General features: G+C 43.1%; 2 protein-coding genes and 1 long non-coding RNA gene across 3 annotated transcripts in view; 2 read left to right on the forward strand and 1 right to left on the reverse strand.

Moving 5' to 3' along the window:
* Nucleotides 1-301: 301 nt before the first annotated feature.
* On the forward strand, nt 302-1,781 carry LOC115171055 (uncharacterized). The gene is made up of 2 exons (XR_003871139.1): nt 302-681; nt 783-1,781. It is a non-coding gene; the product is annotated as an uncharacterized LOC115171055 (long non-coding RNA).
* LOC115171017 (sequestosome-1) lies at nt 1,628-8,648 on the reverse strand. The gene is made up of 7 exons (XM_029727467.1): nt 8,321-8,648; nt 7,154-7,249; nt 5,205-5,545; nt 3,243-3,453; nt 2,918-3,120; nt 2,570-2,786; nt 1,628-2,360 (listed from the first exon to the last, which is right to left on the reverse strand). Exons 1-7 carry the CDS (start codon nt 8,487-8,489, stop codon nt 2,206-2,208), a joined length of 1,392 nt encoding a protein of 463 aa, XP_029583327.1. The 5' UTR covers nt 8,490-8,648; the 3' UTR covers nt 1,628-2,205.
* Nucleotides 8,649-12,024: 3,376 nt separating this feature from the next.
* LOC115171006 (alpha-1,3-mannosyl-glycoprotein 4-beta-N-acetylglucosaminyltransferase B) overlaps nt 12,025-27,099 on the forward strand; it is a 161,887-nt gene continuing 146,812 nt past the window's right edge. Inside the window, exon 1 of the mRNA XM_029727457.1 lies at nt 12,025-12,507. Coding sequence (XP_029583317.1) covers nt 12,411-12,507 — 97 coding nt within the window. The 5' untranslated portion in view covers nt 12,025-12,410. The remainder of the gene's footprint in view (nt 12,508-27,099) is intronic.

The following is a 27,099-nucleotide window of genomic DNA, read 5'->3' on the forward strand; positions in this document are numbered from 1 at the left end:
AGTTTTTCCCAGCCACCGTGCTTCTTTCACATGCATTGCTTGCTGTTTGGGGTTTTAGGCTGGGTTTCTGTACAGCACTTTGAGATTTCAGCTGATGTACGAAGGGCTATATAAATAAATTTGATTTGATTTGATTTGGTCTGCGGTTGGGAGGCCGGTTGGACGTACTGCCAAATTCTCTAAAATGACGTTGGAGGCGGCTTATGGTAGAGAAATGAACATACTTTTCTCTTGCAACAGCTCTGGTGGACATTCCTGCAGTCAGCATGCCAATTGAATTCTCCCTCAAAACTTGAGACATCTGTGGTGTTGTGTGACAAAACTGCACATTTTAAAGTGGCCTTTTATTGTCCATTATTTATTGTTCAGTATATTTTATGTCTACATGTTTGTGCCTAAATAGTAGCCTACATGTCATCCCCCACTGTTGTGTCAACATCAGTGTCATGGAACAGGAGGATCAACTGGCCACCATTATAAAACACTGATCCAAAACCAGCACCATTCATCATTATATACTATGCCCTTCTATATATATGACAGAATCTGGGTTTAGATAGAGCTTAGGTATTTGTGACAGCATGGATTAATGCGGCCCAACATAGAGGTAGAAAAGAGAATGGGGGAGTGTGTATCCCAGTGGAGAAGAGGGCAGCATGCCTCTTACACAAGTCGGCGAAGGTAAGCAGCTAATGCTAATTCATACATAAGCCGTCTCTATCTTGTATGTGCTACAGTATGTACAAAACTAATATGCTTTCTCTGGTTTGTATTTACCAAAGATAAATCGGACACCCCAGCTCATTTGCCCCTGTAGCATGGTCTCCCAAACCGTCAGCTCCCTGCAGACCACCAGTCCCAGCAAACCCCCTAATGTAACTGCATAGCCAGGACCTTTCAACCTTCTTGATCCTGGGGTACTGCAGTCACACAGACCTCCAAATGGGCCCAGATCCTAACTTCTGCCCCTCCTGAGGAAGAGGAGACCAACTGGAGTGGTGCAATGCATATGGATGAATTCCATACCACTGGTTCAATATTCTAAATGTTTCCAATGTGATGCTCAAGGACCAGTACTATATGAAGGCCCCTGTAGGACAACCAGGCTGTGGTGGTATTTCCATATTGGTGGGGGTATTGGCTTTCTGGGGAAGAGCATAGGGAAGACATTTGATTGGTTCCCCATCACTCATTGTGGGTTTGGGGAGGCAGCCAATAGCGGAGGTCCCACCTATATGGACTTACCTGAGAGCAAGCACCTGTCTTATCAGCCCCCGCACACCAAGCGACCGTGCACTGCCCCTCTACCTGTTCTACACAGATTACGACTTTGACGTGAAAATCATGTAATGGTTGCACCTTTTTCACTAGATGCAGGAGTGCATCTAAATACTAAGTGGCCTAGTATTCTGTAGACACTGAATGTTGTCATTTTAAACATTTAGTTCTCAAATTCAATCGCTTGAAATTTGATAATGGTTTCCACTTATGAATAATTTCACTGACACGGCTGACAAAAATACTTAATCTCTAGATTCTGTCAAACTATTCTTTGTAATCTTAATGTTGGCAATACATTTAATTATTCAACTATGTATTTAATGAGACAGTAGGAGAATGACAACAGTTTCTTTGCAGAAGTATTTTATTTGGCTTTGAAAGGGGAGAAATGTTTTCAATGTTAGACAATCATTATTCACACCCTTCACCTGATTCTGTTGACATTGGTAATGAACATGTATTACTTCTGGTATTAAATCTACATGATACATGTAAGAACAGTTACTTGATTAATCAAACTCAATATATGATACTTGCTATTGAGTGAACACTGAAATTATATATGTTGGTTAATCTTAACTGTTTACTGCTTTTATCAATCCAATTTAACATGAACCCATGCATGTTAACTCACACTTTCAGTTAAATGACATCCCATTGAAAAGAGTTTAACAAAGGTTATAGAAATATCAATTTCCAGTCGGATAAATATTGACTAATAAACCCTTTATACTGTACTTCAATGTCAGTACAACCATAACATTTAAAATCGCAAGAACTATATTGAAATCTAATAGACTTATTGTGTGAGTAACTGCAAGTGCCAGAGGTGTGAATGAGAGGGACGGAAGAGAAGGCAGTATTGGTGAAGTGGCTATCATAGGGGGATGTAGGTGTCCCTCAGGGTACTGTATCGAAGCCCCATTACTTCTTGGCGGGTTTGGAGTAGTGGATGGTGTCCAGGGCGGCCCCGACGTCGCAGTCCTTAGTGTGGAGGAGGCGGGTGAGCCAGCCACCCTCATCTGTGAAGCCCATGGCCAGCATCTGGGACAGGGACTCCACCAGGCGTGGGTCGGCATCTAGACAGAGAGGACACAGTGGAGGGTCAGTCTCTGGCTTAGGCAATTCTACTAGTAATCAGGGATATCATAGTAACCATGATGCCTACTACTAAATGGGGATATAACTACCATTGACTGAAGTCACTACTACTAGTAGTGAGGATAAGGATATCACCACAGCAACTGCTACTTGTGATAGTTAAGAGAACTCATATCCTCCATCTTACCTTGAGGAAGGTGGGGGTAGGCTGCGGCCTCAGCAAGAGTGAGGGACTTCTGTGGTTCCTGTGAGGGACCCTGGGGGACAGTAGGGGACCCTGGGGCTTCCAGAGAGCCCTCCTCGCCTACCCTGAGAGACTGGAGCTCCCCTGTAGAGGGATCCACCTCCTTGGAGGTCAGGTGGGTCCACTCATCGTCACCACTGCCCCCTGCGTCTTTGCCACCCTACACAGAAAGATGCATAGAGTTCAACAATACATACCATCTCAGAGAGGCCAATGTATTTTATTCTTCACCATTACTTGTGATTAAGTCAATGTTTAATTATAATTAAACTTTTCTTGCGTGCATCATACCGCAACTAAATCACTGGCGCTCCCTAGGCTGCTAAGCTCGTCCACCTCCATGTCCCCCTCTTTAGTCCCATCTCCCTCGGACCCCCCTGTCCCGTTGTTGCTCCTAGCACTGGGGGGGCCTCCTGACCCAGGTGGGGTCGGATTGGGGGTCATCACCTTGGTCCTCTTTGCCTCCAGCTCCACATCAATATCCACATCGATACCTGCAGGCAACATAGTGTAAGTAAGCAATTTCAGTGCATTTAAATGTAGAGTGGTCAGTCAATTTCAAATAATGGATTGATAATAATGAAACTATTATATGGCGCTTTTCTCTTGGTCTTACCCAGTGGGCTAAGCATGGCTGCCACCCCTTCTCCAATGTTCTTCAGGTAATCCATATTGGCTTGGGACTGCTGGGAGGCAGCAGATGAGGCATCAGAGGTCTGTCTGTCCCCTGGGGCTGCCTGGCCTGGCTGGGACCCAGAGGTCCCAGGCTGGGCCTGAGCCCACGTGCAGTGCCTCATCTTCCTCATCCACTTCCCACGAGGGAACCACTGAATAGAAGAACAACAACTATAGAGGCCATTTCTCCCTAATCACACATACAGTGGGGGGGGAAAGTATTTGATCCCCTGCTGATTTAGTATATTTTCCCATTTACAAAGAAATGATCAGTCTATCATTTTAATGGTAGGTTTATTTTAACAATGAGACAGACTAACAACAAAAATATCCAGAAAAACGCATGTCAAAAATGTTATAAGTTGATTAGCATTTTAATGAAGGAAATAAGTATTTGACCCCCTCTCAATCAGAAAGATTTCTGGCTCCCAGGTGTCTTATACAGGTAACAAGCTGAGATTAGGAGCACACTGTTAAAGGGAGTGCTCCTAACCGCAGCTTGTTACCTGTAAAAAAGACACCTGTCCACATAATCAGATTCCAAATTCTCCACCATGGCCAAGACCAAAGAGCTCTCCAAGGATGTCAGGGACAAGATTGTAGACCTACACAAGGCTGGAATGGGCTACAAGACCATCGCCAAGCAGCTTGGTGAGAAGGTGACAACATTTGGTGCGATTATTCGCAAATGGAAGAGACACAAAAGAACTGTCAATCTCCCTCGGCCTGGGGCTCCATGCAAGATCTCGCCTCGTGGGGTTGCAATGATCATGAGAACGGTGAGGAATCAGCCCAGAACTACACGGGAGGATCTTGTCAATGATCTCAAGGCAGCTGGGACCATAGTCAAAGAAAACAATTGGTAACACTATGCCGTGAAGGACTGAAATCCTGCAGCGCCCGCAAGGTCCCCCTGCTCAAGAATACATACATGCCCGTCTGAAGTTTGCCAATGAACATTGAATAATTCAGAGGACAACTGTTGAAAGTGTTGTGGTCAGATGAGACCAAAATGGAGCTCTTTGGCATCAACTCAACTTGCCGTGTTTGGCGGAGGAATGCTGCCTATGACCTCAAGAACACCATCTCCACCGTCAAACATGGAGGTGGAAACATTATGCTTTGGGGGTGTTTTTCTGCTAAGGGGACAGGACAACTTCACCGCATCAAAGGGACAATGGACGGGGCCATGTACCGTCAAATCTTGGGTGAGAACCTCCTTCCCTCAGCCAGGGCATTGAAAATGGGTATTCCAGCATAACAATGACCCAAAACACACGTCCAAGGCAACAAAGGAGTGGCTCAAGAAGAAGCACATTAAGGTCCTGGAGTGGCCTAGCCAGTCTCCAGACCTTAATCCCATAGAAAATCTGTGGAGGGAGCTGAAGGTTCGAGTTGCCAAACGTCAGCCTCGAAACCTTAATGACTTGGAGAAGATCTGCAAAGAGGAGTGGGACAAAATCCCTCCTGAGATGTGTGCAAACCTGGTGGCCAACTACAAGAAACGTCTGACCTCTGTGATTGCCAACAAGGGTTTTGCCACCAAGTACTAAGTCATGTTTTGCAGAGGGGTCAAATACTTATTTCTCTCATTAAAATGCAAATCAATTTATAACATTTTTGACATGCGTTTTTCTGGATTTTTTTGTTGTTATTCTGTCTCTCACTGTTCAAATAAACCTACCATTAAAATATAGACTGATCATTTCTTCGTAAGTGGGCAAATGTACAAAAATCAGCAGGGGATCAAATACTTTTCCCCCACTGTACATATGCCCCTTTTTGTTCCTGGACTAAAATAAATATTTCAATGTAGTTTTAAATTGCTCAGATATGCGTATATCTGCAAGTATATCCACTTAGGAAAAAAAGGCATAAACACATGACAACATATGGTTCTCACCTCAAATGCGTTGTTGAAGGGGTGCCAGATGGGCAGGAGGACGTGCTCCTTGTGAAGCCCCTTGGCTTGGCACGTGGAGCACAGGTCATAGTCAGGGCACACGGTGCACTTGAAGCGGGTCCCTGCCACCGAGCCCTCACATTCATCACAGGTCACATTAGGGTGCACCAAGGGGGGCCCGTGACCATGGTGGCCATGACCATGGTGACCATGGTGGCCGTGGGGACCGTGAGGTGGGGGAGGTCCCATATGGGGTGTTCCAGGGGGAGGGGGGTAGGCGAAAGGGGGGACACCACCGGGGAAGGCAAAAGCAGGGAATTCACGCCACTGCTCCTTCTTCTCTGTAAAGAAAAGAAAGTTCACTGCATAACCAAAAGTATGTAGACACCTGCTCCAACATCTCATTCCAAAATCATAGCCATTAAATATGAAGTTGCCCCCCAACCCCTTTGCTGCTTTAATAGCCTCCACTCTTCTTGGAAGGCTTTCCACTACATCAGGGTTACCCAACTGGCGGCCCGAATTTGGCCCGCAGGGGGTTTTATTTGGACCCCCAGGTTCTGAACAAAAAAATATAAAAAGTAGTTTTTTGGGGGGGGTTTACATTGTTGAATGTAAAAAAATGTTTAAAAAAGTTTAAATCTGTTCCAAGTATTCCCAGGCATAATAGAGACACGACCGTATACAAATGTAAAGCAAGGTTTGAAATTGTTTTATTCAAACATATGTTTGGGCTTCTTGCGGTCAAGTTGCAGGCTACAAATTATGTTAATGTGCCGGCCCCCCGGCCATCCGCTCAAGAAAACAAAATCGTCCCACGGCTGAATCTAGTTGAGGATCCCTGCACTACATATTGGAACATTGCTGCGGGGACTTGCTTCCATTCATCCATGAGCATTAGTGAGGTCGGGCACTGCTGTTGGGTGATTAGGCCTGGCTCGAAGTCAGTGTTCCAATTTATCCCAAAGATGTTTGATAGGGTTGAAGTCAGAGCTTTGTGCAGCCCAGACAAGTTCTTCCACACCGATCTCAACAAACCATTTCTGTATGGACCTCACTTTGTGCATGGGGGCATTGTCATGCTGAAACAGGAAAGGGCCTTCGTCAAACTGTTGCACAAAGTTGGAAGCACATAATCATCTAGAATGACATATGCTGTAGCGTTAACATTTCCCTTCACTGGAGCTAAGGTGCCTAGCCTGAACCATGAAAAACAGCCACAGACCATTATTTCTCCTCCACCAAACTTTACAGTTGCCATTATGCAGTCGGGCAGGTAGCGTTCTCCTGGCATCTGCCAAACCAAGATTCATCTGTCAGATAGTGAAGGGTAATTCATCACTCCAGAGAACAAATTCTACTGCTCCAGAGTCCAATGGTGGCGAGCTTTACACCACTCGACCAGTCGACGCTTGGCATCGCGCATGGTGATCTTAGGCTTGTATGCGGCTGCTCGGCCATGGAAACCCATTTAATGAAGCTCCCGACAAACAGTTATTGTGCTGACATTGCTCCCAGAGGCAGTTTGGAACTCGGCAGTGTGTTGCAACAGAGGACAGACGATTTTAATGCGCTTCAGCACTCAGCGGTCCTGTTCTGTGAGCTTGTGTGGCGTACTTCACAATAACACCACTTAGTTGACCGGTGCAGCTCTAGCAGGGCAGATATTTGATGAACTTACTTGTTGGAAAGGTGGCATCATATGACAGTGCCACACTGAGCTATTCAATATGGTCATTCTCCTGCCAGTGTTTGTCTATGGAGATTGCATGGCTGTGCTCAATTTTATACACCTGTCAGCAATGGGTCTAGCGGGTGTACTTATGAACTAAAATGTGTCAGTAACAATGAGAATGCTAAGTTATTCTAGTAATGATGACTTAATTCATTACACATTAGTAACAATTCTATTCATTTTTATCTATAACATTTGATCACAAAAGACTCACCCTTGATGAAGAGGCGGAAGGTGTAGTCCTTGATGCAGGTGAGGCCCATGATGAGCTCATCATCAGTGGAGAAGGCGATCATGTCACCGTCTTCATCTGGGTAGAAAATAAACAAAGACATCACATCTCACCCAGATAATTACATAATAGCTGCCAGAGTTCACAAGTAAGGACATCTGTCCACAGCTTATCCTCACTAGCTTTTTTTATTTGAAGAACAATGGTTAGTTTAGGGAATATTGTTCATACAAAAGGTGTTGTGCTAAGACCAACAGGGTTGTCATTTTCAAAGTCATTTTTTTGAAAATGCCCCATTTTTTTTTTAAATCAATGCAGTCTTGTCAATTCATATTAAATAGTATAATTCACTACCTGGTTTGACTGTTGGAATTGAATTGACCCCAACCCTGATGCCCAATGTGGAAAATGTAAATTTTGTGATGTGGTACCAGTCAATATTATTACTGTATGAAATAAGGTCACCTCTGATTCCCTTGGGTTGAGGAGGTTTATTGGGAGTAGAGCTCTAATAGAGTTGGTATTAACCGGGGGAAAACTCTGTTGCTAAGTTACGCAAGAGACCCCATTTAGCAATCTTAAAAGCCTAAACACTGACTTATAATCTTTTTTATTTTTTAAGTTCCCCCTTCACTGTACCCCATGTTATAATGAATGGATGTTTTGTCCACTATGAACTGCCAGGTGTTTAGGCAGGGCTAGTTGAGATAAATGTAGTATAACCACCATCGCCTGTTGAAGAATGAAGACTGTTGTTGGTAACTGACTTCATTTACCACATCGCATATATGACAAATGAAACAGGGCCTGCTCACTCAATTTCTGACATTCACCATGAAATGCAATGTTAAATGTAGGCCTGTAAAAACGCTCTGTGTACCAGCTCTATCAGATTTATAGTGCAATATGGTGCATAAAGACAAATTGTCTTGTTGAGCTCTATTTTGGTCGGCAGATTGTTGAATTTATTGCAATTTTGACACGCTGGTCTATGCTTCGACATTTATCAGTGGTCTAGTTTGTTTACTGCGCTGCGCGCGGCGGACAATATTATGGAAGATTACAGCAATATCCAGATATGACAACATAATAAACGCAATCGAAGACACTACAGTAGATTCCTATAATGGTTCACTAGTATAGGCTTACCTTTGTAAAACATTTGGTAGGTGACATTTCGCAGGGTTGAGAAAACATCCTCAACCTTTTTTTTCAGATACTCAAAACTCGTTGAAACATCTTGGTCGACAGCAATGCGACGAATTTCTTTCGGCGCATCCTCCTTCCCAAGGAGATAGGCTTTGACGGTCATAGACATGGTTGAGTCTTTTCACAATTTCAGCCCTATACTCGCTCCGAAATATTTGTTGCGCAGTTAAAATGCTGAAGGCCCCCGCTCCACTGCAAACTCGATCGCTGTCAGTGCGTCGTGCTTTCCTGGGTACAGTTCCGTTTATGAACCTTATATCGACGTCACGTGTAATATTTATGCAGCTGTCTAGCCAATCACAAGGGCTTGGAGCGGCTTCATGGGGAAGTCCACCGTTTCTAATGGCGAAGGTACGTGGTATTCCGGGTCATTGGGACGTCCATTAAAGTAGAAATGTAAGGGTTTCTGTAAGGGTAGGGATTAAATGGGTAATCAGAAGTTGCTACATCCAGTTTTTGACTTGTAAATTAATTATATGTACATATTGATTTTGAAAAATATCACTTATAAATGCCTTAGTTCAACCGTCCCCATCTGAAGCCAAAATAAACTGGTTTTAAACAAAGTTAACGTAAACAAATACTACATCGTTTTAACCATGTTTTGAGGCTATGATTTTGATATCATTGATGGTCAGTCCTTGCATCCAAAGCGCTGTCTATGAATCTGAGTGGTTACATTTCTCAAGCCCTATCCATAAGTTTCTTTAGCGAAACAGGGGAAGGGAAAACGCTTTGTTATTGTTTCTACTGCTAGGGTTGGGTTTAGGGTAGGGATGTCCCAAGGATACCGGATAGCACTAACTAAATGACAAAGCTCTGCTCCTTCTGTTGTTGTGCGCAAAAGGCTTCCAAGCTAATTGAAACAAAATGGGTGGGACGCTAAAGGTCGAATGAAGTTGAAGGCCGAGGTATGACAAGACACTTTCCGTACCGGAATTCCCCGCGTGAGATCAGTGTTGATCTAAGCTAGCTCGAATTGTTCCAGTGACTTCAAACATTGACCTTGACTTGCCAAGTTAAATAACAAATAAATGCACATTGAATTCGATGACTGTGATGATATTTGAAGAGGGGCTTGTATTGAAGCCTGATTTTCTCGGTCCAAAAAAATTCCAATAGACTCGATCTATTCTATTACTATGTTATTAATAGTCTTTATAGCACTAGGCCTATAGTAGTGAGAGAGACAGATTCCATTAGTTCACGAGTTACCTAGTTCTGCATTGCAGAATTCTAAGTTATAGGGGTATAGGTTAATACAAAGTCCATAATACACCTACTTGACCATGCACCTTGTTTTAGTGCCGATAGACGTTTACGCAAAACTATGTGCCCGAGCCTTCTTGGTCTACTTTGACTAAGCATTCTTGCAGTCATCATGAGGGAAACATGTTGCTCCATGGCCTTAAACAAGACACGAGATACAATATGTTTCATAATAGGTCACTTTATTTATTATTTTTCAATATACAGTACTAGTCAAAAGTTTGGACACACCTACTCATTCAAGGGTTTTTCTTATTTTTTCTACATTGTAGAAGAATAGTGAATACATCAACACTATGAAATAACACATGCAATCATGTAGTAACCAAAAAAGTGTTAAGCAAATCAAAATATATTTTATATTTGAGATTCTTCAAAGTAGCCACCCTTTGCCTTGATGACAGCTTTGCACACTCTTGGCATTCTCTCAACCAGCTTCACCTGGAATCTAAAATCTAAAATATTGTTTTATTTGTTTGACACTTTTTCTGGTTACTAAATTATTCAATATGTGTTATTTCATAGTTTTGATGTCTTCACTATTATTTTACAATTTAGAAATTATGAAATTTGATCATTACACCTTCGAGGTGATACATTGCATTAGGCAATGTCCGATGCAACCTTAATCAGAAAATATGCAACCAAAGTGAAGCGTCTGATGAAAGCTGTGTGAAATAGCGTTACTTTTCGTCTCATCCTCCTTTGCTGCCTCTTAGTGGTGCTCCGTCACCTGATTCTGACGCATAGGTCCCATGACCACTTTATCAAACAGTATATTTTTTTCCCCGGTGAGTTTGGTAATCCGTAGAACGCGCAAGATGCTTCTAGAAACAGATGGGTTTTAGAAACGAGATCAAATTTGTTTGTGGGCGTATTACTATGTTGTCATAATAATTCGTGGATCTCAACCATCAAGTCTCTGGATTATGACTGGCTGTATTTTTTGTTGTGCTTTTATAAATTATTGTTGTCACTCAGTGTCCAATTAAACTATCATTGTTGCCATAAGGCTTGAATGACCATGTTCATAGGCTAATTTAAGTTTATCCCATGGTTACCTTATTGATATGATGAGTAATTGTCACCTGAGCAATAATGGTAGGGAAAAGGCGCACGGTCATGGCTATAAAGTATTCTCCTAACCTGCTACGTTAATTACTCTAACCTTCTGCGTAAATTCTCCAAACCTGCTGCTACGAAAAGTCAAATCAGACAAAAAATGTAATCCGTCTAGTCAAAACCAAGACGCACGTAAAGTAGTAAATGAGCTATGTGTAAAGTTTTCCTTTCACCGCTAGGTGGGAGCATTTCTCCACTAACCATGTGCCTAGTCTACTACATGGTGCAAGGCAGGGACCTATTAAAACTGGAAGATATTGCTGAGACGTTCCTGCACATCTTGTTGTAGTTTTGCCTTCTTTTCCTGGCAAATTATTTATGTTAAGAATGTCTGTCACTTACATTTTATTCATTTAGGAGACGCTCTTATCCAGAGCGATTTACACTACGTAGTAGTTAGTGCATACATATTCCGTACTGGTCCCCTGGGTTAATCTCAACCACAACATTGGTGTTGCAAGCTCCACGCGCTACCAACAGCCACACGGGGCCATTTTCATTGGAATAACCTTTATGGACATAATTTCATTTGCTGACATTATTCCTGTATTATGATTTATTTTATGGAGCATTTATCAAAACAAAAACATGTTGACTGACAAGAAAGTGTCTTGTTGGATAGGGGCGGCAGGTAGCCTAGCGGTTAGAGCGTTGGACTAGTAACCGAAAGCTGACAAGGTAAACATCTGTCGTTCTGCCCCTGAACAAGGCAGTTAACCCACCGTCATTGAAAATAAGAATTTGTTCTTATCTGACTTGCCTAGTTAAATAAAAAAATAAAATAAAAATAGTTTGAAAAATATGTTTTTTGTAAGATAGACTACCTGTTTATTGTTTTTCAGTTCGACAGTAGTAGTGAGTATGTTTGCAGCTTGTTTGCAGAGTGACTGACAATTGTAAACGGTTTGCGCCATGGTTTGTTAATTTGGCTAATTAGTGCAGCCTATAAAACAGGTGTGTACCGGCCAGATGTGGAGAAATGCACTGCTCATTCGGGCCCCAGATTTGAATTAGGTTTATTATTCAACCAAAAAGTGTTTGATTGACAGCCCGCTTCTAGGTAGGCTAAATAACCCATATGGATTTGGGCACATGGTTTGCCTTTCCACGTTATAGCAGAAGTCAAATTCAATTTAAAGCGCTGTCAAATGTTTCAGCCAAGTGAGTTATGGCTATTTCATTCTTGCCTCTTGGTGCTGCACTTGCGATCCACTTGCATGCCGGGCTCAGTATCCGAATGGATGAAGAAGCACTTGTAGGCTACCTCGGGCACTTAGGCCTACGTCATTAAATTAAATGAGCGTAATATGAACATAAGCATCAACCTGGAGCTGCTGCCTTTCACATTTCCCAACGCCCACTCGCAACGCTGTATGGCATCTCTTTAACCACTCCGCTCTGACTCGAGGAGAGAGAGAAAAAATATCCCCCCTTTTCTGGCAACCCTTCCTGGTGAGCACTGCATGCTTGTGCGACTGAGTAGTCTACCCGAGAGCAGAGCGCCGCGCAATAACAAACTCAGTCCTCCGCTCCGACTGCCAGGCGTAAAGAGGCATTTATCTCCTGGAAGCACCGCAAACGAGCAGAGAGAGCCCAGATACCCCGCACTCGGTTCGGACATGAGCCCGGGGATCCGGAGATGAGGCTCCGAAATGGCACCTTCCTAACGGTCGTATTGTTTGGTCTATGCGGACTCATTTCGCTCTCCTGGTACACGGCATTCAGCAATTCCAAAGGTAAGGTAGCCGCTATAACGCACCACGCGGCGGGGGTGGGTTGAGGCGGTTTGGAAGATCTCGTCTGCTATAGGAGACCCGAGCCTACACAAAACATCGGTCTGATATCGTGTAGCGTTCACATGCGTTTGTGTGTTTGGAAATAAGCTGCTGGTGTTGGTGTTTGATATTGGCATGTTGTTATCCTTCGACCGTGAAGAATAGGATATAGTTTTCACCGGGTGGTACCGTCAGACCCTCTACCTTTGTCACGCATTTTCCTTGCAGCTTTTGCTTACATTGAGAAGGTTATGTTGATAAATACATCATTCTAAAGGCCGCCAAGACGGGCGTTTTTATGTTCCTCAGCCTGCGCTTGCAGAGTGATATTTGGTATATTTCCCATTGTATAAACACAGCGTTGACATTATGAATCAGATGATTGCGCAAAACGCGCATCTCAGGCATCAAGATTGAAACAAAGTAGCTGTAGATTATTCATGCTGATCCAATGTTTCTGTGAAGCTCTGGCTTTTAGAAAGGACTCTCCCTGCAGACGTTTGCAATAGTCGGCCACTTCGGCATCTAACGTTCTGGGATCGAATTGACTGGTGGTTGAACTTGCAAAATTCTACCTCTGCAACCTGCAAGGTGGCTGTGGATTGTGCATGCATGGATGGATTTTTCCCCCTTGGTTTGTACATTTTATAGAGCTTTGTGAGCTTTAAAGTAGTTGTGCAAGGGGACGTGCCCTTCCTAGGCTGATAGTTCTCAAAGTGCTGGCTGTTATAGTTATTGACAGTTCACACACATGTCTTTCATGGACCCTCCATGGCGTTGGCAGCCTTACACTCCCCTTTGGTCCCTGCCAAATGTTCTCTACACTGAGAGGCTATAACAAACAAAATCACAACTATGTATGTATTCCTCTTCAGCGATTATTAGTCATCGAACTCTTCATAGAAGTAAGTTGATAAAGTCTGTTCAACTAAATAGGGACTTGGAAGCCACCGCCTCTCACAATGTTGTTGGGAACTTTAATGTATGATGTCATGATTATCCGTTTTTGTAATGATGAATAATATCTTATAAAAATGTTGAAGAAAAAAAGAAAACATGTCATGAGGCAAATTCCCATAAGATTAGTACGATAGATTTGAAATCCAGCCGTTTCCCCCTGTTATAATGCAGTGGCAAAATTCCCTGGACGTTGGTGCCACATTTCAGAGAAACCTGATAGGGTAATGACTCATGTCTATTTGTAGTTGGTTTCACTCCGATGGAATCGACCCTTTAAAAAGCTTGAGATTATGCTTCTCGGGAGCTAACACAACATTAGCATCACAGTGGAAGTGCACCTGCACTGTGTTGGGTGTGTGTGTAGTTTACACCAGAGCTCTAGCTAGATGCAGGTTAACTTTTCATTCTGCTAGAACCCTGCACACAAAGATGCATGTTTTCATGCCAAACACATGCTTTGGGGAATGTTTCTAGGCACACTGCACATTTATCTTCCCAAATAGCCAGTTATTATTTTACATTTTACATTTTAGTAATTTAGCAGACGCTCTTATCCAGAGCGACTTACAGTAGTGAATGCATACATTTCAATTCATTTCATACATTTTTTTTTTTCCTGTGCTGGCCCCCTGTGGGAATCAAACCCACAACCCTGGTGTTGCAAACACCATGCTCTACCAACTGAGCCACAGGGAGGCTATCTAATAATAGCAGTCCTAATATAACAGTTAGATAATTGATCCTGGGGGTCTTTACACTTCCCTGATTGCTATGTTTAGGTTGTGCTACAGAGAGGATATGTTGGGCACAGAGAGTGAAGCATAGACTATAATGTGAGGAAAGATGCATTCTGAAATCAATCAACTCCAACAAATTCACTGTGTCATATCAAAATAATGGCATACCTTCCCCAACAACTCTTCGATTTACAAGGGGCAGGCAAGGAGTGGGAAGGGTGTGTGTGCAGTGTAGCTTGTTAAGACTGTTAACATGCCTTATATTCTGAGTTAATTGTGGAAAAACTGTGTCTCCTCCCTTCCTCTCCGCCCCCCCACCCTTATTTCCTGTCAAGATATCATGCTCCTTATTATCACCGTGGTTTCCTGTCGAAGGCCGTATTTCTGTCTCGTGCATCCTATCTACTGTCATGTGTTGTTGACTGGGGTATGTGACTGAAATTGACTCCTGGACTGATGGCAATTAACTTGGGAGCGAAACAGGGAGAGATTGCACCGCTGTGTGTGTCCGTAAGTGTCTCGATGCGCCCCTCTGAGCCAGCCAGCACTTGGGCAAATTAATTCAGTCAAGCAAACAGCTAAACATGATTTCAGAAGCTTGTTTGATACATTTATTCCGCTGAGGGCCGTTTCAATCTATCTGAGCTTGCCGATTAACACTGCACTGAACCTTGCCACTCGTCAGATATCAATTTAATATCAACAGTGTCCGATAAGTCAATGTTTCCCAGGAATGAATGAATGGATTGAATAAGAAATTATTCTTGATTATGATTATTGATACACAAATGCAGGTGAGTGAGTAAGTGAACAAATTATGTAATGGGTGGAAGAATGACTGAAAATGAAGACACGGGTTTCTCTCTCTACACAACCAACCCTAAATTAATTCAGTACATCTGAATTCTCATGAACAGACCTTTATCTTAAGCTTTTTCTTTTTGAAACACTAATTCTCTGTTTAGTTCCTCAAAGTGACTTTCTCTCTGATGCGACTTGGCCTACGGAATTCCCTGGAGCACAATGACTCTTGGGAGATGTGAAAGTTGGTTTGTCACTGATAGGCCACCGCACACACACACACACAAACACACAGTCTTGTACAGCTAACCTTGTGGGGACACACAATTCAGTCAATTCAAAATCCTATTTTCCCTAACCCATACCTTAACCCTAAAACCAACCCTTAGCTCCTAACCCTTAACGTAATTCTAATCCTAACACTAATTCTAACCTTAATCCTAAACCCTCTAGAAATAGCATTTGAACTTGTGGGGACCAACAAAATGTTCGCAGTTGGTCCAATTTTTGTTTGTTTACTATTCTTGTGGGGACTTCCTGTCAACACACACCACATGCTCGCTGCGTGGTAGACTTTTTATTTTGCACTCTCATGCTCTGTTTTGCTTTTGATTGAGCTTTTGTTGTGGTTTTGTATAGGCTATTCTAATGTGGCCTCCAAACAGAATGTTGTAGAAAACAGAGACTGGTCTTATCAGGTAGCTCGCTAGTTAGTCAGTGTCGTTTTCCAAGCTGTAGTACACCCATAATGTGTGCTCTGTGAATATTCATACTTGTCTTTGTCCACGCTTCAGTACACAAAGAAGAGTCGTGATTCTGAGAGCAATGGAACTTTGGATTGATCCTTTGTTCTTTTGTCCTCTACTCTTTCTCTCCTCTTTCTCTCCCTCGTTCCAGTGGGATGCGTAGGGGCAGGTATCATGTTGCTCTGTACGTCTGAGGAAACATTGATAGTCCTCCACTGCGTTCAGAAGTCCCCACACCGAGACCATGGCTAGATATGAGGGGAAACACGAGCCTGTGTGTGTGGACACAAACACCACCAGCGGGGAGAGACCAGGGTCTTCTTTTGGGAAACTGTGTAACCCAAGGATGCCGGTCAGTTTCATCAATACTGGGACAACGGATTGCGAAAGAGCTCTGTGTGTGTGTGTGTGTGTGTGTGTTAGCGAGCTTCCAAATAAAAATGCTTTATCATTTACATGCCTTTGATACAGCATCCTATCTTTCAAGTATTCAGTGTGGTTTCATGTGTTAGAAGTTCTTTGAAGAAAAATAATGATTGAATGAAAAGAGAGAAAAACCCACCTGTTGTGGAGGAGAACTAGACTGTTCTTTTGTGTGGGATGTTAAGGTGAACATGCAAATCAGTGGATGGTGGATCAGGTAGCATCTAGTTAAATGTTTCAATAAATGGGTGTCGGGAAGGAGTTGTAGATGGTAAAATATAATGCAAAGGTGAGAGGATGACTATTGCCAAACGTGACTAATGACAGGGTCTGTTCTTTTCCCACCTGGTCTCCATGGAGACCAACCACAGCTCTTTACAATAAGGGGTAGAACTGCATTTTCTGTTGCATGTTTGGTGAGAGAACAGATACTGGTGTGGTAGGCTTTGTGTTCTCTAGTCTAGGAGTCACGTGAAGGTTGATCTTGTGGGTTCTGGCGTACGCTGTAAATGTACAACTTTCTATCTCCTTCATAACGACCTACAATGGTCTTACACACTCAATCACAAACACGTCATACACTTTGTCTGTGTTTTGGCTTACCACACATAAGTGGCAATATTTACTGACAATGCTGGCAAGGATGTAGTTGGCAGCAGCTGGCACAACCAGCATGCCCCTTGCCCTGCCCCTAATCCACAGCCTGCCCACAGTAGGGCACAGAGAGCCAGACAAGGGAGGGGAAGGGAACTGTATACAAAGTGTGTGTGTGTGTGTGTGTGTGTGTGTGTGTGTGTGTGTCACTGAATGGCTAGTATCACCCTCATGTCAGTCCACACCTCATTTAGTTCCACTACCTCTAGTGAGCGTGCTAAAATTCACACTCGGCAGCTTGACTGTGAATATTGCTGTCCCATGAGTTGTATATCTTACTGTATTGACTTGGAAGCAGAATGCTGTCCCATGAGTTGTATATCTTACTGTATGGACTTCCCTGTAGCTCAGTTGGTAGAGCATGGTGTTTGCAACGCCAGGGTTGTGGGTTCGATTCCCACGGGGGGCCAGCACAGAAAAAAATGTATGAAATTGTATGAAATGTATGCATTCACTACTGTAAGTCGCTCTGGATAAGAGCGTCTGCTAAATGACTAAAATGTAAATGTACTTAGAAGCAGGTTAGAGTGAATTCTACTCTTTGGTAGGTCGTCCAGGTTTTGGTTTTGCCACACACTACCACACTCACAGTTGCTCTTCCCCTGTCAAACAGCCCAAAGGTGTGTGTGTGTGTCAGCCATCCATGTCCCCAACCCCTGACTTGTATGCAAACTGGGGTAACCTTGACAATAACTCTGGCCTTGCGGGGGTGGGTGGCCCTATACACACACACACACACACACACACAGAGAGAGAGTCTGACGCTGGGGGCCGTTGTCATGAGGCTAGCCATAAAAGCATGCCCTATGAGTGGGTTTAAACTACATGCAGTGCAGAGTAAGAGGGGGAGAATCAAGTAAGAGGAAATGGTTTATGTTTTTCGTCTGAGTATTTAGCTGAAGATTAAATAATAGATTAAAGATTAAATTTACTGAGCATTTCCTTTGTGCATTAATTGTATCTATGTTTACTTTGTGTATTTGTGCACTAAACTGTCTTATTTCCGGCAATGCATCAAGGGGAGATTTCCGACCAGGGTAAATGGAAAGTACAGTGCCTTTAGAAGGTATTCATGTCCATTAACGTATTCTACATTCTTTTGTTAGTCTAAATAAAACATTTATTAAATCATGGTTTTTTTCTCTCCCATCTACACACAATACCCCATAAGTGAAAACATGTTTAGAAATGTTTGCTAATTTATTGAAAATAAAATATTAATTTACATACAGTACTAGTCAAAAGTTTGGACACACCTACTCATTCAAATTAAATCAAATCAAATGTTATTTGTCATATGCGCCGAGTACATCCGGTGTAGACCTTACAGTGAATGCTTACTTACAAGTCCTTAACCAACAATGCAGTTTTAAGAAAAATAAGTGTTAAGTAAAAAAATAGATTGTTATTTTTAACCTTAGTTAAAGAGCAGCAGTAAAATAATAGTAGCGAGGCTATATACAGGGGGTACAGGTACAGAGTCAATGTGCAGGGACACAGGTTAGTTGAGGTAATCTGTACATGTAGGTAGAGTTACAGTGACTATGCATTGATGATAACCAGAGAGTAGCAGCAGAGTAAAATAGGGGGTGGGGGGTCTTATGTCTTGGGGGTAGAAGTTGTTAAGAAGCCTTTTTGACCTAGACTTGGCGCTCTGGTACTGCTTGCCGTGCGGTGGCAGAAACAACAGTCTATGACTAGGGTGGCAGGAGTCTTTGACAATTTTTAGGGCCTTCCTCTGACACTGCCTGGTATAGAGGTCCTGGATGGCAGGAAGCTTGGCCCCAGTGATGTACTGGGCCGTACGCACTACCCTCTAATGCCTTGCGATCAGAGGCCAATCCGTTGCCATACCAGACAGTGATACAACCAGTCAGGGATTTTCACTGGTTTTTCTTTGTTTTTACTATTTTCTACATTGTAGAATAATAGTGAAGACATCACAACTATTAAATAACACACATGGAATAATGTAGTAACCAAAAAAGTGTTAAACAAATCAAAATATATTTTAGATTCTTCAAAGTAGCCACCCTTTGCCTTGATGACATCTTTACACACTCTTGGCACTCAATCAGCTTCACCTGGAATGCTTTTCCAACAGTCTTGAAGGACGCTTTTGCTTCACTCTGCGGTCCAACTCATTCCAAACCATCTTAATTGGGTTGAGGTCGGGTGATTGTGGAGGCCAGGTCATCTGATTTAGCACGCCATCACTCTCCTTCTTGTTCAAATAGCCCTTACACAGCTTGGAGTTGTTGGGTCATTGTCCTGTTGAAAAACAAATGATAGTCCCACTAAGCGCAAACCAGATGGGATGGCGTATCGCTGCAGAATGCTGTGGTAGCCATGCTGGTTAAGTGTGCCTTGAATTCTAAATAAATCACGGACAGTGTCACCAGCAAAGCACCATCACACCTCCTCCTCCATGCTTCACAGTGGGAACCACACATGTGGAGATAATCAGTTCACCTACTCTGTCTCACAAAGACACGGCAGATGGAACCAAAAATCTCAAATTTGTACTTATCAGACCAAAGGACAAATTTCCACAGGTTTAATGTCCATTGCTTGTGTTTCTTGGCCCAAGCAAGTATCTTCTTCTTATTGGTGTCCTTTAGTAGTGGTTTCTTTGCAGCAATTCGACCATGAAGGCCTGATTCACGCAGTCTCCTCTGAACAGTAGATGTAGAGATGTGTCTGTTACTTGAACTCTGTGAAGCAATTATTTTGGCTGTAATTTCTGAGGCTGGTAACTCTAATGAACTTATCCTCTGCAGCAGAGGTAACTCTGGGTTGTCCTTTCCTGTGGCAGTCCTCATGAGAGTCAGTTTCATCATACCGCTTGATGGTTTTTGTGACTGCACTTCAAGAAACTTTCAAAGTTCTTGACATTTTCCAGATTGACTGACCTTCATGTCTTAAAGTAATGATGGACTGTCATTTCTCTTTGGTTATTTGAGCTGTTCTTGGCGTAATATGGACTTGGTCTTTTACCAAATAGGGCTATCTTCTGTGTACCACCCTTACCTTGTCACAACACAACTGATTGTCTCAAACACATTAAGAAGGAAAGAAATTCCACAAATTAACTTTTAAGAAGGCACATCTGTTAATTGAAATGCATTCCAGGTGACTACCTCCATGAAGCTGGTTGAGAGAATGCCAAGAGTGTGCAAAGCTGTCATCAAGGCAAAGGCTGGCTACTTTGAAGAATCTCAAATGTAAAATATATTTTGATTTGTTTAATACTTTTTTGGTTACTACATGATTCCATATGTGTTATTTCATAGTTCTGATGTCTTCGCTATTATTCTACAATGTAGAAATAAAGAAAAACCTGTGAATGAGTAGGTGTGTCCAAACTTTTGACTGGTGCAGTATCTTTAGTTTTGGAACATCCGACTCACTCAGATGACACATCTGGTGCTCAACTAAAAACGAACTTGTCTAGCACAGCAGCATGCCCAATAATACTTGGGGAGACATATTAATACTTTGAAGGGTGTCATGTGGGTCATTTGGTGGTATGTGATCTAGCTAAAGAAATGAAGAAGGAAAGAATCGAGTCGCTCTCTTATACGCCGACGCTATGATTTATTATGTCACAAGCCAACATTGCTGTAACATTGATTCAAAGTTTTTGTCAGGGTTTCTTCTTGACAAGAAAAACAGGTTTGACATGATCTACATACAGGAAGTACAAGTGGTCGGAGTTACTTTCCACCCAGGTGACATTGTCTCCTAGTTGGTTAGGGGGGCATGGCTCCCAATGCAGAAACTGACTTGTCCCTCCTAATTTGCAACAATGTTGTGCATCATCTGATCTGCTGTGTTTGTCACTCATTACACAAGCTGGCACATGGCCAAAGGCCATATTATGGAAGACACACAAGCACGCTTATATCATAAAATTAACACTCCCCAAACAGATTGGGCACGTGCAGGTGGTGTTCATTGATAATTAAAGAGGCCGCTGTCTCGCCCTCGATATCCATATGGAGAAAAGTATGCGTGTGTGTGTGTGTGTGTGTGCACTCCAACGCACACACACACACACACAGAAATGGTAATTGGGAAATTTGGTGTCTGTGAAGCTGTATGCTAATTTGCTATGAGTAATAAACCTGGAAGTAAGTCTATTTATGGGTGTTTGTGTGATTCTCTATCTCTTTACTATATTGTGATTAAACACTGTGTATGGCTAGTGCAGGTGTCTCATCCAAGCACGAGGTGTCCAGTGTGTGGTCTAGAACACTGCCAGCCTACAACATGGCAGGCCTACTATCCCTCAGTGTGTGTGTGGTCACACTACGGCTTGCTGCCAGTGGTGTCAAGAGGACAGCATGTGAAGAATCTATCATTTGTATCTCTCTCTCTGTGTATCTCTGTGTGTATAGACCTTGAGACCCAAAGGTCTAGTAGGGGGAGAGCCACATTTACCCAGAGGGCGTACTCTCCCAGTAGTTGTTTCTGGAAACTGTGTGTTCCTTCCTATCACTGACACGCAATGGCTTCCTCTCTCCTTCAGCTCCAAGCACCAACTACAGCACTGTTGGCATGCATGAAGGATGATGCATATGACAGTTAGAACAAATACAGAAGACTGAGTCAAAATGTGTACCAGTGTGTGGTGCAGCCAAGTCACCCACGATACAAGTCAGTATTCCACGTTCATCCATGTCTTGAGGACTTTGGGAGATAACATGGAAACCAGCCACTAGGGGCAGCAGTGAGCGCTGTTAGCTTCAAGTAGGTTTTGCTCGGGCATTGTGGACGGGATGGCCGATGACATGCATCTGCCTCCAATTCCAAATGTTGTAAATTTGATTTGTTTTAAACCTATCCCAAGCCTTAACCCTTGCCTTCACCGTTCGTAGTTAATGCCTGAACTTAACCCTACCTTAGAAATGCAGAGTTAATGCCTTAACTTAACCTTAAACACTTTGAAATTTGACGTTTGAGAAACATGGATGAACGTTTAATTCTGATGTGAGACCCGGTAGGGTGGTGTGTCTGTTGTCTGCAGTTTGGTAAAGGGGATGAGAGACTACAGAAATGATACATACACACACATCGATCCTATTCAGCCTGATACCAAATCAATATGATCAGACTGACTCCTCACACGGTCACCCTCTGTCTACACATGTTTCATGGATCCTAAACTCGGACACCCAGAACTAAAAACTTAAGTAATTGTGTCAGATAATCGATTAGGTTATGAGGGTGACTTGTTAAAAAAGAGATTCGAACGAGGAGCCCCCCCCCCATTCTCTCTCTCTCCCTCTTTGCAAGTTACTGGAAAGTGTATGGACCAAATGTCCCCTCCCCTTACGATATTTGAGCACTTGCAACATCGTGATTTGTACAAATGACCAGTGACAAATCTGCGCACCAGAACAAAGTCCCTCATTAGTCATCGCATCCCACAGCCTGACAGATGCTACGACACCAGTTATGTTACGTGCCTCTGTCTACAAGAGATTACAGGTCCCACGTCAGTTTTGTCTTGTCATATCTGTGTTTGTTTGGTTTATCTTTGCAGTGGTGACAGAAATGACAGATTTTGTCAGGGTAGAGAATGGGCTGGATCAGACCAGTGGTGCAGAGATACAATTACGCCTGGTTCCCCTCACTGTTCTAGCCATCTGCTGTTGGAACACTGTTGTTCCAATCTGACATTTAGAGGAGAGTCAAGGATGAGTGTCTGAGGGAGTGACAGACTGAGGTAGTGATGGGTGTGTAATTGCCTATGGCACTCAGAGATTGCTATAGGTTGGCTCAACTTGTCTGTCTTGTGCTGGGCTTTTTATGGCGCTTTGATAGTTTGTGTGTGTGTGTGTGTGTGTGTGTGTGTGTGTGTGTAGATATCTGGGAAGGTTTACAGTACTTATTTATTGTTTGCGTACATACTGTAGCTGCTGCTCTAAACAAATGACATATAGTGTTTTCCTTGCTATGTCTCTTTGGCCTAAAAGCACTCTTATTTCCAATACTGCCTCATTTTCCTCTCCACCATCTCCTACACCATAGAGGAGTTAGCTTGTTAGAGTGAGAGGAGGCGAGACTTCCTCGTTATCCTCCTGTGTGATCCGCTCTCTCACAAAGAGCCTTGATCCATAACTGGAAATGGTTAGCTTTTGTGTAACTGAGGAAAAACATGGTTTCTCCTGCTTGCTAGCTTTCTGTCGCTCTTTCCCCCTCTTGCTTTCTCGCTCGTTCTCTCTCGCACACAATCTCTCACTCCATCTCCTGCTCTCTCTCCTGTTCTCTCTCTCTCTCTCTCTCGTTCTCTCGTTTGTTCTCTCCAACCTTCTGGGTTTGTGAGCCTCAGTTACTGCTGTTTCCCCACACTGAGACAACCGTCTGCTACCAGAGGACTGGCTCATTCTGACACTCTTAGTAAGTAGGGAATATTGTGTGTGTGTGTGTACAACTGTGTGTGTGTTGTTGAATGGTGCACTGCATGGTTGTGTATAGGTAGTCATTATGGGCACTATCAGCAAAGAGGACCTGTCATGTTCAGTCATGTGAGCATGAAATGCATTCTGGGCTAGACGCCCACTTATACAATATGGCATTTGTGACGCACTGTCAGACACACACACGCACCACCCCAACCATGAAGACACGGGTACTGGTAACAGGCTTAGTTATGTTATCCTGTGCTGTGCTTTGGTTCTTTAGTCCTGGGAGGGACAGTGACATCTTAGACGAGTCTAAACAAGCCTGTGCCAGAGGTATTATATCACCCTGTCTCCTGTGTGTAATCAACGCATGTTAGGGGCACTCAGCCCGTGTCATCCCCATGCTCACACAACCTATTTGACTCTGCGCCAGCTTAGAAAGAGTGCGACTCAGCCAACATGGACGCCATTGCTTGCTATTAAACTAGCCATGTTTCCATTCCATTTACATTCCATTGTGAAGTGATTTTTTGTTGTTGTCGATGTTTAGAAAGTTTGCATAGAAAATGGATGCAACATATTCCTGCTAGAGTGCATTTCCATTTAACGATCTTGTGCCGATCAAAACAGCTGGACGTAATGACGTCACACCTAAAAACAAAACCTTTTTCGCAAAAAGCTACACTGTCGATTTAAAAATGTAGTGGTTGAAGTGTTTCCATTACCCATTTAGGCAAACTGCTCATTAATAAACAGCCTGTATGCCCTCACACCTGTTTCATGTCTCAGGTAGCCCGCGAAAGGCTACGACACTGCAACAGCAGTCAACAGCCATCTTAGTACAGAACATGGTGAAACTTGCCAGCCAACCGGAAAAAGCAAGGTGAAGCCATTCAGGCATTCTTGAAAGTCAGGACAATCCTTGTCCTGCAAAGAAACATCATGTTTATACAGTGGCTTGTGAAAGTATCCACCCCCCTTGACGTTTTTCCTATTTTGTTGCCTTACAACCTGGAATTAAAATTGATTTTTGGGGGGTTTGTATCATTTGATTTACACAACATGCCTACCACTTTGAAGATGCAAAATATTTGTTATTGTGAAACAAACAAGAAATAAGACAAAAAAACTGAAAACTTGAGCGTGCAGAACTATTCACCCCCCCAAAGTCAATACTTTGTAGAGCCACTTTTTGCAGCAATTACAGCTGCAAGTGTCTTGGGGTATGTCTCTATAAGCTTGGCACATCTAGCCACTGGGATTTTTGCCCATTCTTCAAGGCAAAACTGCTCCAGCTCCTTTAAGTTGGATGGGTTCTGCTGGTGTACAGCAATCTTTTTGTCATACCACAGATTCTCAATTGGATTGAGGTCTGGGCTTTGACTAGGCCATTCCAAGACATTTAAATATTTCCCCTTAAACCACTTGAGTGTTGCTTTAGCAGTATGCTTAGGGTCATTGTCCTGCTGGAAGGTGAACCTCCGTCCCAGTCTCAAATCTCTGGAAGACTGAAACAGGTTTCCCTCAAGAATTTCCCTGTATTTAGCACGATCCATCATTCCTTCAATTCTGACCAGTTTCCCAGTCCCTGCCGATGGAAAAACATCCCCACAGCATGATGCTGCCACCACCATGCTTCACTGTGGGGATGGTGTTTCCCAGGGTGTTGAGAGGTGTTGGGTTTGCGCAAGACATAGCATTTTCCTTGATGGCCCAAAAGCTCAATTTTAGTATCATCTGACCAGAGTACCTTCTTCCATGTGCTTGGGGAGTCTCCCCCATGCCTTTTGGCAAACACCAAACGTGTTCGATAATTTATTCTTTAAGCAAATGCTTTTTTCTGGCCACTTCTGTAAAGCCCAGCTCTGTGGAGTGTACGGCTTAAAGTGGTCCTATGGACAGATACTCCAATCTCCACTGTGGAGCTTTCCAGCTCATTCAGGGTTATCTTTGGTCTCTTTATTGCCTTTCTGATGAATGCCCTCCTTGCCTGGTCCGTGAGTTTTGGTGGGCGGCCCTCTCTTGGCAGGTTTGTTGTGGTGCCATATTCTTTCCATTTTTTAATAATGAATTTAATGGTGTTCCGTCTGATATTCAAAGTTTCAGATATTATTTTATAATCCAACCCTGATCTGTACTACTCCACAACTTTGTCCCTGACCTGTTTGGAGAGCTCCTTGGTCTTCATGGTGCCGCTTGCTTGGTGGTGCCTCTTGCTTAGTGGTGCCTCTTGCTTAGTGGTGTTGCATACTCTGGGTCCTTTCAGAACAGGTGTATATTTACTGAGATCATGTGACAGATCATGTGACACTTAGATTGCACACAGGTGGACTTTATTTAACCAACTGTGTGACCTCTGAAGGTCATTGGTTGCATCAGATCTTATTTAGTGGCTTCATAGCAAAGGGGGTGAATACATATGAACGCACCACTTTTCCGTTTTTTATTTTGTATAATTTTTTGAAACAATTTTTTTCACTTCACCAATTTGTAGTAATTTGTCTATGTCCATTACATGAAATCCAAATAAAAATCTATTTAAATTACAGGTTGTAATGCAACAAAATAGGAAAAACGCCAAGGGGGGTGAATACTTTTGCAAAGCACTGTTGTTGAACATGTTTATTTAGCAAGCAGTAGGCTTTTAGAATTTAATGTGGAGTGGAGCTTTGTAGTTCTGCGGTGACATCATTTACCCCAGATAGCTTCAAAATGATATGGCAATCATAGCTTAGAGCCAGTCTATAGATGCAGTGTAATGTAGCCAACATGAACCCCATTGACTCAGAACCAGGCTAACCAGTGCAAGTGAGCAAAAATGGATGCCTTCCTCATCTACCTCATTAACTTAAGGCCCAGCCGGCCTAGGTTACCTGCATCAGAGCCAAAAAGAACAATACAAGAGACTTTCCGTACAATCATGACTGACCTAAAGCGACATGGCTAAACTTTAACAAGTACTCTATAGAGTGACATGCTGAGCCAAAATGTCTTCTTCATTGACACCTCCAGTGGCTTAGTGCCAACTTGCTGATTGTAACAGCAATTGTGAACCAAGTGGGCATCAGCTGAGAGCAGGTGGGCATCAGCCGAGAACAGGTGCAGCATAGACCCACCAGTCTACACAAGATTGATTCATCTATCAAGGGGGAAACTGTCAAACAGTTTAGACGATTTATAGCGATGACATATAAAGAGATATCTAGCACACTCCCCCAATGCATGTGAACAAGCAGTCTATCTCAATCACAAACTGATTTGTTACTCTAAATGATACACCTGAAACCCCAACCGTTTCAGATAGTCATATCCCTTTGTCTGTATTATGTTTCCAACGTGTACAACTCCAATCAATTCCCTTGCTTACGTTTGTAACTGAGCGATACCTCGACCCAAAATGGCCGAATTCGAAGTCCACTGCTACTCATACAACTCCCTTAGATAGAGTTCATTTTCCTCATATTCTGGGCTCGCTGATGCAATCTATCCTCCAAGTTGTCTAAGGGCTAATATAGGCTCCAAGATGACTGGATTGCTCTGTGTTAGAGGTGAGAGTGATGGCTCTCTTCTCTTTAGCAGCAAGATGACAGGTATGTTAATGAAACCTCGGCCAATCACGAGCCCCGGTAATAAGGTCTGAGTCACTAACAGCTCATCCCCAACTCCCTAAATGAAAGGGAGAGAGGTAGGGGGGAATGGGATATAAAGGAGCGATAGTAGAACAATGGGACATTATGTTGGGGAGGGAGAGAAGGGTAAAGAGAGCAGCAGGGAGGTCGAGAAAGAAAAAGGGGAAGGATAGGGAACCAGTGAGAAGGAGCG

Source organism: Salmo trutta, chromosome 3 (assembly GCF_901001165.1).
Source record: "Salmo trutta chromosome 3, fSalTru1.1, whole genome shotgun sequence".
Lineage (NCBI taxonomy): Eukaryota > Metazoa > Chordata > Actinopteri > Salmoniformes > Salmonidae > Salmo > Salmo trutta.

Excerpts from the sequence above, each read along its gene's own strand:
- LOC115171017 (XM_029727467.1), bottom strand. The coding sequence starts at position 8,489 with ATGTCTATGACCGTCAAAGCCTATCTCCTTGGGAAGGAGGATGCGCCG. Across the intron at positions 5,546-7,153 it reads CTTCCGCCTCTTCATCAAGG|AGAAGAAGGAGCAGTGGCGT; the intron begins GTGAGTCTTTTG and ends TTTTCTTTACAG. Across the intron at positions 3,454-5,204 it reads CCTTCAACAACGCATTTGAG|TGGTTCCCTCGTGGGAAGTG; the intron begins GTGAGAACCATA and ends TCTTCTATTCAG.